This window comes from Rhodamnia argentea, chromosome 1 (genome assembly GCF_020921035.1).
Source record: "Rhodamnia argentea isolate NSW1041297 chromosome 1, ASM2092103v1, whole genome shotgun sequence".
NCBI classification, from domain to species: Eukaryota; Viridiplantae; Streptophyta; class Magnoliopsida; order Myrtales; family Myrtaceae; genus Rhodamnia; species Rhodamnia argentea.
In genome coordinates, this window is record NC_063150.1 from 23,851,768 (window position 1) to 23,863,362 (window position 11,595).

Consider the following 11,595-nt stretch of genomic DNA (forward strand, 5'->3'; position numbering starts at 1 on the left):
TTGCACATTGAGGTAAAGTTCAGGCAATACATTGAAAAAATTAAAAGTTTAGAGATCAAATTACATATTAGGCCAAAGTTCGGAGGTCGTTTATGTCATTATTCCATTAGGTATAGTTCTAGAGGAAAGTTTTTTTCCCCATAGCCTGTACAGTTTTAGACTTGGCTAAAGTAGGTCATGAAGCGACTCTATACACTTATTTTCTTTTTCCCCGTGTGCAGCTGCTGTAGGCAAGAAGAAATTTTGTCTTGCATTACTAGAGAGATTTTCCTTTCTATTTTAACCATAACGAAAGCTCCCTTTCTTGGATTTCTTTGTTCGGTTAAACTTGAACAATTATCCAACTCAATCAATACAAATCTCAACATATATATTACATTCCTCAAATTAATCTGTATCATTCGGTTGGGTCGAATTTCGTGAACGGTTCAAACTCCTTTTAAGAAGCCTCAACGACATGAGCTTTCATTAGCGACATTTATTGATGGTGCTAGATCAATATCGGGAGATCCGGCACTACGTTTGAGCATCCCAAGAGTATACTCAGGCTGCCACGTGGCCCTTTCTACGGTCACACTTCTTGAAATTGATATACCAGCTCTAATGATGTAGTTGGCGAGGAGCTGGACAAGACGACAATTGTACCCAAGCGGAACGAAAAAGGCAACGTAAAGACTCAAGATGATGAAGAGGGTAGTGATTCCCATGATCAAGGTGACCACGGCAATCCAAGTGCGTTTGCTTGCGGTCACGTAGACCCCCGCCATGAAGGCCACGGACATTGAGGCAAGAGACGTGAGTAGCGGCAGCCTCGCCTTTCCAAGGGCATGAAGCACTGCGTGCGAATCGTTGATCTGTCTCCGGAGAAGGATCACAACTGCAATTATTGAGCTGAACATGGCGACGGTGTTGCGGATCACAAAGACGTCGTACATGGGCTTGTTCAGCATCGTGGCCATCCCCGCATTTGGTTCAGAGCCATTATATCCTCCAGGAATCGAAAAGCCGGTAGCGAATGTCATAGCTGCAATGAGCGTCGCCACAACCATACGAGAATTGGCCTCATCCTTTAATCTATCCAAATCTGGAGGCTCCAAATCTCTTCCCGAGCCTAAGCCTTTTGGTTGGCAAATTGCTTTGTCTTTGCTTTTGGGTGCTCCAAATGACAGTAAGATTGTTCGTGTCAAGCTCCGATCAAGTGATAGATTTAGAATTAGGAAAAATGAAACCTCCTCAAGTGATACATAGACTTGCAAATGCAATTGTTTCTAAGAAAACTATAGAAACTAAATTTCTCTTGGTAACTACCAGGGTAGTTCGAGACACAAATTATCCTTGAATTTTAATTCAATATGCAGTTTGATCTTTGGACTTTTAATTTGTTCAATGTGTTCTTTAGACTTTCGGTGCATGTTCAATTTTATCCCAGTACTTTATGAAAATATTCAATGTTGCTCTGAACTAAAATTATTTCCGTCTCCCTCACAAATGAAGTAGCTAAAACAACAAGGGAAAACCAGAGTAGATAACTTATCAACTCATTTATTATAGATCAATACCTGGTGAAGTGGCGCATCGATTTTTCTCAGTTGCTCATCTACAATGTCGAGAGCCGTCAAGTTGCTGTTGTTCACAAGCTTAAGATCCACTCTGTTGTGCAGGGTGAGGGAGAGCAGAACCTCGGGTTGCCACTGCAATGTGGCCACATGGAGAGGCGTATTCCCTTCCTTGTCTTTGGCATTTATAAGCTTCTCAAGCTCGGGATTACCGAGTGTGTACTTCACTATGGAAGCCCTTCCGTACTTTGCCGCGACGTGAAGTATATTCTGCCCTTCCTTAAAGTTCAGCAACTCTTCCGGATCTGGCCAATGCAGAAGCAGCTCCTTGATCGTTTCGAGATGACCCATCTTGGACGCGACATGAATTGGAAGATAGCCCTCCTTGTCATATTCGACAGTGCTCGAAGCGAACTCGTCGACCAAGAATTTGACTCCATCGACGTAATTCACGTATGCCGCCAGATGGAGGGGAGTACCACCTCCGACGTCACTTAAGTGAAATAGCTCTTTCTTCCGCTTGGACATCTCTTTCAGCATTTCTACACCGTTAGAGAACAGCAAATGAATGAATTTTGTGTCGGGCTAATGACCAAGCTCCGACCAATAAATTTACCGGCGGGACAGCCATAAGTACGATCACTGACCTAACCTTTGGTGCATCACGGCTCCGTGAACCGGCGACATGCCTTCCACCCTGGACCACAGGAACTTATCATCCCTATCCACCGCTTCCATCAAAAGCACTAGAATCCCCAAGTCCCCCGTCTCGACCGCCAAGTACAGTGGGCACTTGCGCTCTCTGTTCTCCTCATACACCAAATGCGACCCTCCGTTCAGGAGCAGACGAGTCAACCCATGGTGACTGTTCTTCACAGCCTCGTGCAACGCCGTGTTGCCCGCATCGTTCGCCATGCCCCCGATCCCGTCGCAGTCGAGGAGGAGCTTGGCTGCGTGGATCCTTCCGGCTCTCGCTGCGACGTGGAGCGCCGTGTCCCCCCGGAAGTTCGCCTGGGTGGTGCTCTGCTTGTCGGGGACGACCTCGAGGAGGGCTCGGAGGATGTCGGAGTTCTCGATGCCCGCCGCAACATGGAGCAACGAGTTCCCGGAAGGCCCCTGCATGTCTATGATATCGGACAAAGAGACCCTCTCTTCGGCAGAGTACTTCTCGAGGGCCTCGATGAAGTTATCGACGTCACTTCCTTTCGCGGCAGCTTGTAGCCGCGGATTCACACGCAATTTGAGTTCAGCGGGGCGGTGTGGTTTGTTTAACAACTCAAGCGCTTTCAATCTGGCCCTCCTCTGCTCCCAGATTTCACTATCCTTGATAGTTATACTCACGCGATCGCCATCCATCTTTAGACTCTGGAATTGGAATCTCGCCTCTCCATTGTTGGCTGGAGTTTCTTCTCTCCAAGATTTATAGCACAGCCAGAACTTGGTGGTTTTTTTCTTCTCTAGCTGTGGTGCACATCATGCGGCCAGGAGCAATTCTTCGAAAAGGAAATTTCTTATCGCGCCTGAAAATATCCACCACAGTATCAAGCAACGGCCTGCAGTCATATCAGGAACATTTTGCAGACTATTATTATTATTATTTTTGGTAAAGAAAGGGCTTATAGTAATTTGCAGACTATTATTCTACGCGAGTAAATCCAAGAAATCTGTGGGTCCTGCGAAATTGCACTGGGTAACAATCTAACTTTCGGACGATTCGGAAAAACAAATCCGATTTTAGTTGGACCCGACATTGGTGAAATTATCACGTCCTAAAGGAACAACCTTACCATTATATTCATGGCGAAGGACATAAGAATCCAAGGGACAAATTATTCAAAAAATTTAAAACTTATTTTAGGATCTTCAATTTAATTCTAAACATTTTGATAATTTGTCAGTTTAGTCTCAAGCATTTTAATTGTGCTAATTTAGTTATAAAGTTTTCGTGATTTGTTAATTTAATTTTAAATATTTTAACAATTTACGATTTTTTTCATGATTGATCGTAAATCAATGATCAATATTAGACGTAAATTGCGCCTCAGAAGCGACGAAGTGATGTTTTGGCGAACTTTAGACAAAGTGGCCACAATAGACTGATAAAGACAAGCGCGGAAAAGAAGGCCCACCTTTGAAAATTAGCATAAAAAAAAAAAAAAGACACTGGAAGAACCAGACTGAATCATTTGACAGTGACCCCATCACGAGATCATCATTCATCATGTAGCTTTACGTGGCAATAAATTAATCATTAATGCTCATTTCTGTTGCGGGCTCTCTTTTCCCGTACTTCAGCAAATTTCTTTTCATAACTAAAACTCATGAGAAGCGGTCATGTGCATCTTATAGTACTATTACCATTTTCACTTTCATTTTGACTGCAATTCATCACCCCTTAGTTAATAATGAGGAAGACATAAAAATATAATATCTTGTTCACTATCAAGTGAAGGATACATGAGCCTATTCATAAGTTTTACATAAGAACAAAATATTAATTATAATCAATGAGGACCAATTAAGGGAAATATATAGAATCAAAAAGTATCCTAAACATATCTCTAACTACCCTCATCAAACTCATGATGATTTGAAAGATATCAACTTGAATTTGGAGAATAGATTTAGAAAATGCTCGGATGGTTGTATCTAAGTGAAGACATGAGCAGTTTTGTGCAGATGAAATCGAGACAAGTCGAATGGTGCCACAAAGAACGTGATATCGAATGAAATGACAGTCCATTTCAAAGTGCTTGGTGCGTTCATAGAAAACGTCATTATGTGCAATTTGGATAGAACTTCGGTTATTTCAATGAATGAATGCTTTGCTATAATGACGCACTGGAACCGAATCCTCTAACATTGCTTGGCAATGTTAGGGGTGACATAATCGATCCGGGCTGTCCAAATAAAAAATGGACGGCCCGGATTGATCCACATCACTTTTTTTAAAATTTAAAATTTCCCACAAAAAAATTTCTCCTTTTTTAAAAGGTGATGTGGATGAATCCTAGCAGTCCATTTTGAAATGGATGGTCCGGATCCCTCAATGTCATCCCTACCTTTATAGTAGGGGATTCGGATTCTGATGCACTTCCATGAATTATAGAAGCCATTGCAACCATAGTAACTCCGATGTGGTATCCACAAGAGCATGATATTCTAGCTACAGAGCAAATCCATCTTGGCATAGCGGTATGTTTCTTGCTACATAGTTGTTGACACCTGATTTTTTTATCATTTTATTTTTAGAAAATTAATTAAAAATATGAAAAGAGTTCTAAAAAATACAAAATCAACTTTGGAAGCCTTGGTCTAGCCTTAGGAACCAATTTTGAACAAAAAAAATATTTTTCATACTTTTTATATTTTTTTCGAATTTCTTTTATTCTAAAAATAGCCAAAAAAATCATAAAAAATACCATTCGTGGTCAGAAAAATACACAAAAATAGTAAATATATATTTTTTAATTCCCTCTTCACTTTGGTCACTTTAAATTTTAAAAATTAGATTTGGGTCACTATGTTCCTTCACAAACATAAACCCAAATCGAGCTAAAAAATTTCATTTCGAGTCTTTTAATTTTCATTTTTCACTTTTTACAAACCGTGACATTGATATCTAGAGCCTTGAATTGCAATTGGGTTCATTCGTCTGCCAATTTGTTCAATTTTATCTTAAAGGGCTTAATTGCACAATTTATTTTCAATTTAGTCCCCGATTTCGCTAAAAATTAAATTAAATTTTTTTCACTAATACCCATGAAAATAAAAACCCTCTAGCCTATATATTTCATCATGCCGAACCCATTGGTGGCCCTGATTTGGACAAATTCGATCAAGCTTTGAATTAAACAAAAATCATTTTCTAATCTAATTTATAATTTAAGGTTTTCATCAAATTCCAGGCTATAAATTCATGCAAATTCCCATTTTGAATGAAAAACATGTTGGGGAACCCAATTTTGACTGCAATTTCTGAAAAAATAATCGAATTGGATCCCAATTTGATCAAAATGCCAAAATCGGATCTATCGGTTCAGATCCGACCCGACCCAGCAGATCCGGGTCTACAACTTAGCCAAACAACAGCTCACGCACCGCACGTTTTCGCATGTTTCTCTCTCTTCCGCAACTTGCTCGACACACCACCGAAAAATCTCTTGGTTATCGTCTAGTGCACATGTTTTGCGTATGGAGAGGGGCCGACGTGGTGATTTTTCGAATGAGAAATGACAAAGGTCGTTAGAGGAGAGAGAGGGGCCGAGCGGGTCCGTACAAGGAGGGGAAAAGAGAATTGTTGATTGGGGTGGGGATTGGCATTTTTTATATAGAAAAAACAAGGAGGACAACGTTCACAGACAGGAGTACACAAAGGGAACCAGAGAAGGCTGAGCGAAAGTTGCTCGACCGGACCTAGCCTTTTCTTTAAAAAAAAAAAAATAGAGCAAGAGCGGCCAAGAGAGAGATTGAGCTATGAGGAGGAGATCCGCAGGTGTCTACGCTCGAAGACCGTCTCAAAGCTTCATGCCGACAAGCCCTTCACTACCGAGGCTTTAGTCGTCATTGTGGCTATCTTAACAGGTCGGTTTTAACCCCCCTACATGACATCCCTTGTTTTTTCGCACACAATGGGTTTGGGCTCGGTTTGATCTTTGATCAAAAAGAGTCAAACCAAATGTGTATCGACTTGTTTTTTAATCCTTGAAAGCATGTTTGGATGTCTACTCATCTCCGTTCTGTGGAGGAAGCCTCGATTTCTAGTTTGAATGTTATTTGCCCGAACGTATGCTACGTGTTTGTTAAAATGCCACCTAGACCTTCGCATGGATTCTAGCTCTCGGTCATGTGTTACCCGAGCCTTTTAGTCTATTCCATGTTTTGGATATATCCTAGAACCGAGGCTAAGCTCCCCTTTGTCATTGTTTTGCACCGGTGTGCGTCGAAAATGATGGACCGACCCTCTTTGATCTCGGTCCGAGCCGAGAAGCTTAGCAACGCCTTCCGTGTAGTCATCAAGTCCCAATGGGGCTCGGGTAAGTCTCCTTTCAATCGTTGGATGTTGTTTGATGTGTGAAACTCTTTTTGAACGTTAAAAAAAAAAATGAAAAAAATTGCCGCCGGAACAATTGCTGTGCCGGTTTGTTTTGTCGAAGTCGAGGCATGTTTTGGTCCAAAAAAAGGTTGTAGGTGAATGTGGGTTAGATGGGGAGTTGTTTGGCATCAAAATCGCTAAGTTTCGTTGAGGTTCCAACATCGGAATACATTTTCCGATCGCCGGCGCCGATTATCTTCCCCGATGAGGGGCTGACCGATCAACCCTTATTTACGGGTTAGCGCCGACGTGGCACGCCACATAGGTGGCCACGTTGACAAGTGGGGCCGGCTCTTAAAAATAAAAAGCTGGATCGGATGGCTGTGGACTAGCCACATGTCGCGATCCGGCGTTTTTCGAATATGACAATTCAAAAATTTATGAAAAAATAGAAAAGTTTTGCAAAACCTAAAACTACGTCGTTTTAATGCCGGTTCGACCCTTAAGGTCCTGGCCGGGCGCCCGAGGGGCACGGGCCGGGTTGACCTGGTCCGAAAAATATTTTTTTAATAATTAAAAAAATAAAAAAAATTAGGATAATTAAATAATAAAAAAGTCAGAAATTTGGGAAAATCATTAAAAAATTGAAAAATCATAAGAAATTCCAAAAAAAAAAAAAAGGGAAATCCCAAAAATAGGAAATAATCACAATCAACTGGCCAAGTCCTATTCTAGGTATTTTGATCCCAGAGCCTTCCAAAAAATGATGATTTTTCCCTTTTGGCAAATCATCTCCAAATCTTCACAAATTATCCCCGAACCTTAATCACATATTCTCTAAACTCTTAGAGCTATATTAGGAACCTCTTGATTTGTATTGACGTGGTTTATTTATGTACTTGATTGCGCTTTCATTACATTGATTGTGATTGATAGGATTAATCTTTCAATCTGCATGAAACCCTAATTCGGACTTACCTCACCCGAAATTCGCACATGCATGAAATCTTAGTTAGGATGATCATTCGTGTTAGGTACCAAAAGGGTATTGGTAATGACACCGATATAACCAAGTCCCCAAATTAAGATCTCTAGTTCCGCAGAACCGAGCGACCTCTCCCAATCACTCGGTGAGATTTTCGGTCTACCTTTCTAGAAAGACCGGTGGCAACTCCAAATGCACGCACATATTGCACATGCCATTTGACCACACTAAGATCGAACCCGTTCGACTCTTATCATAAAAAATCCACAAACACTCCCACCACGATTTGGTATGGGCCTAGGAGGGCCCACGCCGATGACGCCCGACCACATTCTCTAGTGGGGCCCATCGGCAATCCATTAGCCCATCCGTCGAATCGAGGTCTCGATGAGGAGGGTGGCGACAATAGTGAGTAAGTGAGTCAGGCCAAAAAGAAATAGAAGCCCATTTTTGTGGCCACGAATGCTATTTTTTCGATTTTCCAAGTATTTTCATAATATTAAAAATTATGAAAAATACACAAAATTCTTTTTTGTTCAAAAATAGCTCCTTAGTTTTGGTCAACGCTTCCAAAGTTGTTTTTGCAATTGTCTGAATTTTATGGATTTTTCATTAATTTTCTAAAAATAAAAGATTAAAAATCAGGTGTCAACATATAAACGTACTCCAATTAATGTTTTGACCAAATTCTTTTGGAAATTTCTTATAATTTGATTCAAAATCTTCCCCACAATCAATTTTGATAATCAATGTCGTGTTACAAGATGTTTTGGATGACCTCCTATATTATAGTATACCAAATGAAATTTTTGTCTAAATCCATAAATAATGTCAAAGCAAGGTTTCCATTAAATTTTGGAGTCTTTTTCAAAATCTAAATGCCCTCTAGCTTTACAAAAGCATTGTCACAAGATCCCTTTTTCAGAAATATATGCAGGCTTCACGAAATCATTGTCACGGGTCTCCTTTTTCGGAAATGTAACACTTAGGTGTCTAAGAGCATTGTTCGAGTTCGAAGCTGAAAGCTAACGACTTCCCATTCCGAAAATACGATGATTTTAATAAATCTTTTTGCAAGTTGGCGGCGATCTCTAGCACCTGAGGAAGCTCGAGGAACCGATTTGGAGCTTCGATTCTCTTTGGTTTGCTCGAGCGGAGATCGAAGAGTTTTCTCTCGAGCTCTCGTCAATGTCGAATGGCGAGAGCCCATTTCTCTCTCTAACTCTCTCTCTCTCTCTCTCTAGTCTGTTACCTCTCTGTGAACAAAATGAACCTCCTCCCTTGCAAAAATCATGTTTATCCAATTCAAAGGGAAAATGACGCGCACGGGAGTGTTTGAGTCGGTGGCCTCTCGCACATGTGAGCCATACATTTTTTGTGTCTCTTTTGAGGTTAGATGGAGATGGGCCATATAGGATTCTTCGTTTGGTCCTGCATTAGTTGCGAATTGGACGTCAATTGTGCTTGTTTGTGTTCGGGTTGTCCATTTAGGCAACTGCGGCGAAGAATGGTCTGGCCGTCGCAGCTCCGACAATCATTAGCCATGGAAATGGTCTTGATTGGTTCGGAAGGATGAGGGCTACAAAGCCCATCTATTTGGTTCATCAATTGTGGCCAGGAGATGTCTCAATTTGTTGCTCGAAGTTCGGCCTGCCATTGCCCGGTTGAACTTGCGCGGGAATGAGTTGAGGAAGAAGAAGGCAATTGGGTCGTTGGGTCATATTTTGGATTGACCCGGCAGACCGGACTGTCCAAAAATCATCAAATGGACCCTTTTAAACTTCAAAATTTATCAAATTAAACTCCAAAATTGAACATAGGGGCTTGAATTTCATTTGAGAAAGGCAAAATTGGGCAGGATTGGGGTGGAATTATACAAAACCCTCAAATTCCCCACTTGACCCGAAAATCAAAATTGACTAATCCAAACCCTAAATTGTTGAATCAAGTCAAACCACCCCACTATTGGACTCATAATGATGAAAACAAGAGGGTAGTGGTCTTGGTTTTGCAGGTTCATCCCTAAAATTTGATTAATTGCATTTAGAATGAAAACTAGGGACTAAATTGAAAAATAAAATTTCAGTTTAGTCCTTTTCATTCAATTGTGCAATTTTCTCATACATGTGGACTAAAATGCAATTCAAGTATTAAATTCTGATGTCATGACTTAGAAAAAGCAAAAATTGGGAATAAAATAGCTAAAAATGTAATTTCTAGGCCGATTTGGGACTATGCTCACAGAAGAGACCTATAATATCATTGAAGTTTTCAAATTTTAAGAGGTAAAAATGAAAATGGAATTAAAATAACAAAATTTACTATTTTTGTGTATTTTTTGGGCCTCAGATGCTATTTTTCCTATTTTTTCAAGATTTTCCTATTTTTTCAAAATATTAAAAAATGAGAAAAATCTGAAAAATTATTTTTGTTCAAAAGTGATTCCTTAGGCTTTTTCAAGGGTTCCAAAGTTTATTTGTAACTTTTTTTTTATTACTTTTTATGGATTTTCTATGAATTTGTTAAAAATAAATTAATAAAAAAATAGGTTTCAACACCTTCGTATCAATACGTTCACAGTAAAGATTATTGTACTAATTGCACCTTTGTGTCATATCAAATATCGAAGTTATGAATCAAAGATCTTTTGGAGTGAGAAAATGAATAATAAGAAAACAAAGTGTAACATGTATATACACATGACGGATTTTGTCTATTAAAAATCTTGTTAAAAACAAACATCTATTATTTGGCATAACCCAATCTTGCTAATTACAAATAATAATTGAAATAATCAAACTATATGAATTGATTTTTGGCTCGTCACACAACACCTTCAGGTATTCTTAAAATATCCTGCGCGTAAAGTAAATAATTTAGAGAATATTTTTTCAAAAATAATTGCTTCTATCCCTTGTAAAAAAAACCAAATGGAAAAAAAAATTCATCATCCACGAAGATGTTCAGAGATAAATTGTTGGCCGTAATGACATATCTTTTATTTAAAAATTATTTCGTGCTATACAAGCGATCATTTTTAAAAATATATTTTTTAACTCATTCATTTTTTATGAAATAAATAGAACCTAATACTCGGATCAAATAACAATGGTATTCGTGTAATAATGTTGAAATCCATGAGCAATTGGAGGAAAAAAAAAAAAAAGGAAGATGCTTGTTGAGCACGAGGGAGTCCACGGTTTGGCTCCACTCCCGTTTTGATATCAATCATAGACAAGTCAATGCGACTTTTTTTTTTGTTGGACCAAAAAAAAATGCGACTTTTTCAACTAGACGAGATTGACAACCTTTATCCTTTTTCCCACCTCACCCAAGAAACCATCAATTTGCAATTCATTGGCCTGTTGAGAAAGGTGACAAATTATCAGCAGTTAGCATCGCGACGAAGTCACGATAACAAGCTCGTCCATATCATATCTTCGGATCACCAAACATTTCTTGATATGATAGAACAGTTTCTTATATCATATGCATATTCATATTTTCTGCTATATCGACAAAAGAGCATTCACCTTACATGGGGAAAAAAATAAATATTTGAAGATTTTCACCTCAGTAAAACAAACTTACTTTTTCAGATAAGACAGATTAAAATCGAAAGCGAATAAGTGTCAAGGATTTAATAATCATGATTTAGGTGTCATAGATTTAGTTTGCTTTTGGATTACAATTTTAGCCCCTCTTTAATACTGTCCAATGTTGAATCGCTCAATAGAATGTAAAATGTTTTCATTTAATTTAATGTTAAAAGTATTGTCAAGTCAAATACTTTCTCGAGGTTTCTGATATTAGGTACAATATACGTAAGTTTTCGCATAAATTTTTCCATCGAGAAGTTAATTTGCCCCAGAGTCAAATGAATTTTCTCGATTAGTATTTTATATCTTGAAATTATTTAAGTTATGAAAAATGAAATTTACTACAACGAATTGACCAAGGCAATTTGGGTTTCTTTTGGGAAATTGTTATTTTTAGCTGTTCAAAATGTAAATATTTCT

General features: G+C 39.0%; 1 protein-coding gene across 1 annotated transcript; it reads right to left on the minus strand.

Moving 5' to 3' along the window:
• Positions 1 to 444: 444 nt before the first annotated feature.
• Positions 445 to 2,932, minus strand: LOC125315908 (protein ACCELERATED CELL DEATH 6-like). Its single transcript, XM_048282200.1, has 3 exons — positions 2,204 to 2,932; positions 1,561 to 2,098; positions 445 to 1,191 (listed from the first exon to the last, which is right to left on the minus strand). Exons 1-3 carry the CDS (start codon positions 2,910 to 2,912, stop codon positions 450 to 452), a joined length of 1,989 nt encoding a protein of 662 aa, XP_048138157.1. The 5' UTR covers positions 2,913 to 2,932; the 3' UTR covers positions 445 to 449.
• Between the last annotated feature and the right edge of the window lie 8,663 nt (positions 2,933 to 11,595).

What these genes read in the sequence shown, in the direction of transcription:
- LOC125315908 (XM_048282200.1), bottom strand. Translation starts at nt 2,912, where the DNA reads ATGGATGGCGATCGCGTGAGTATAACTATCAAGGATAGTGAAATCTGG. An exon ending in CGTGATGCACCAAAGGTTAG is followed by an intron (nt 2,099 to 2,203) that starts GTCAGTGATCGT and finishes CTAACGGTGTAG; the next exon opens with AAATGCTGAAAGAGATGTCC. An exon ending in ATCGATGCGCCACTTCACCA is followed by an intron (nt 1,192 to 1,560) that starts GGTATTGATCTA and finishes ATCACTTGATCG; the next exon opens with GAGCTTGACACGAACAATCT.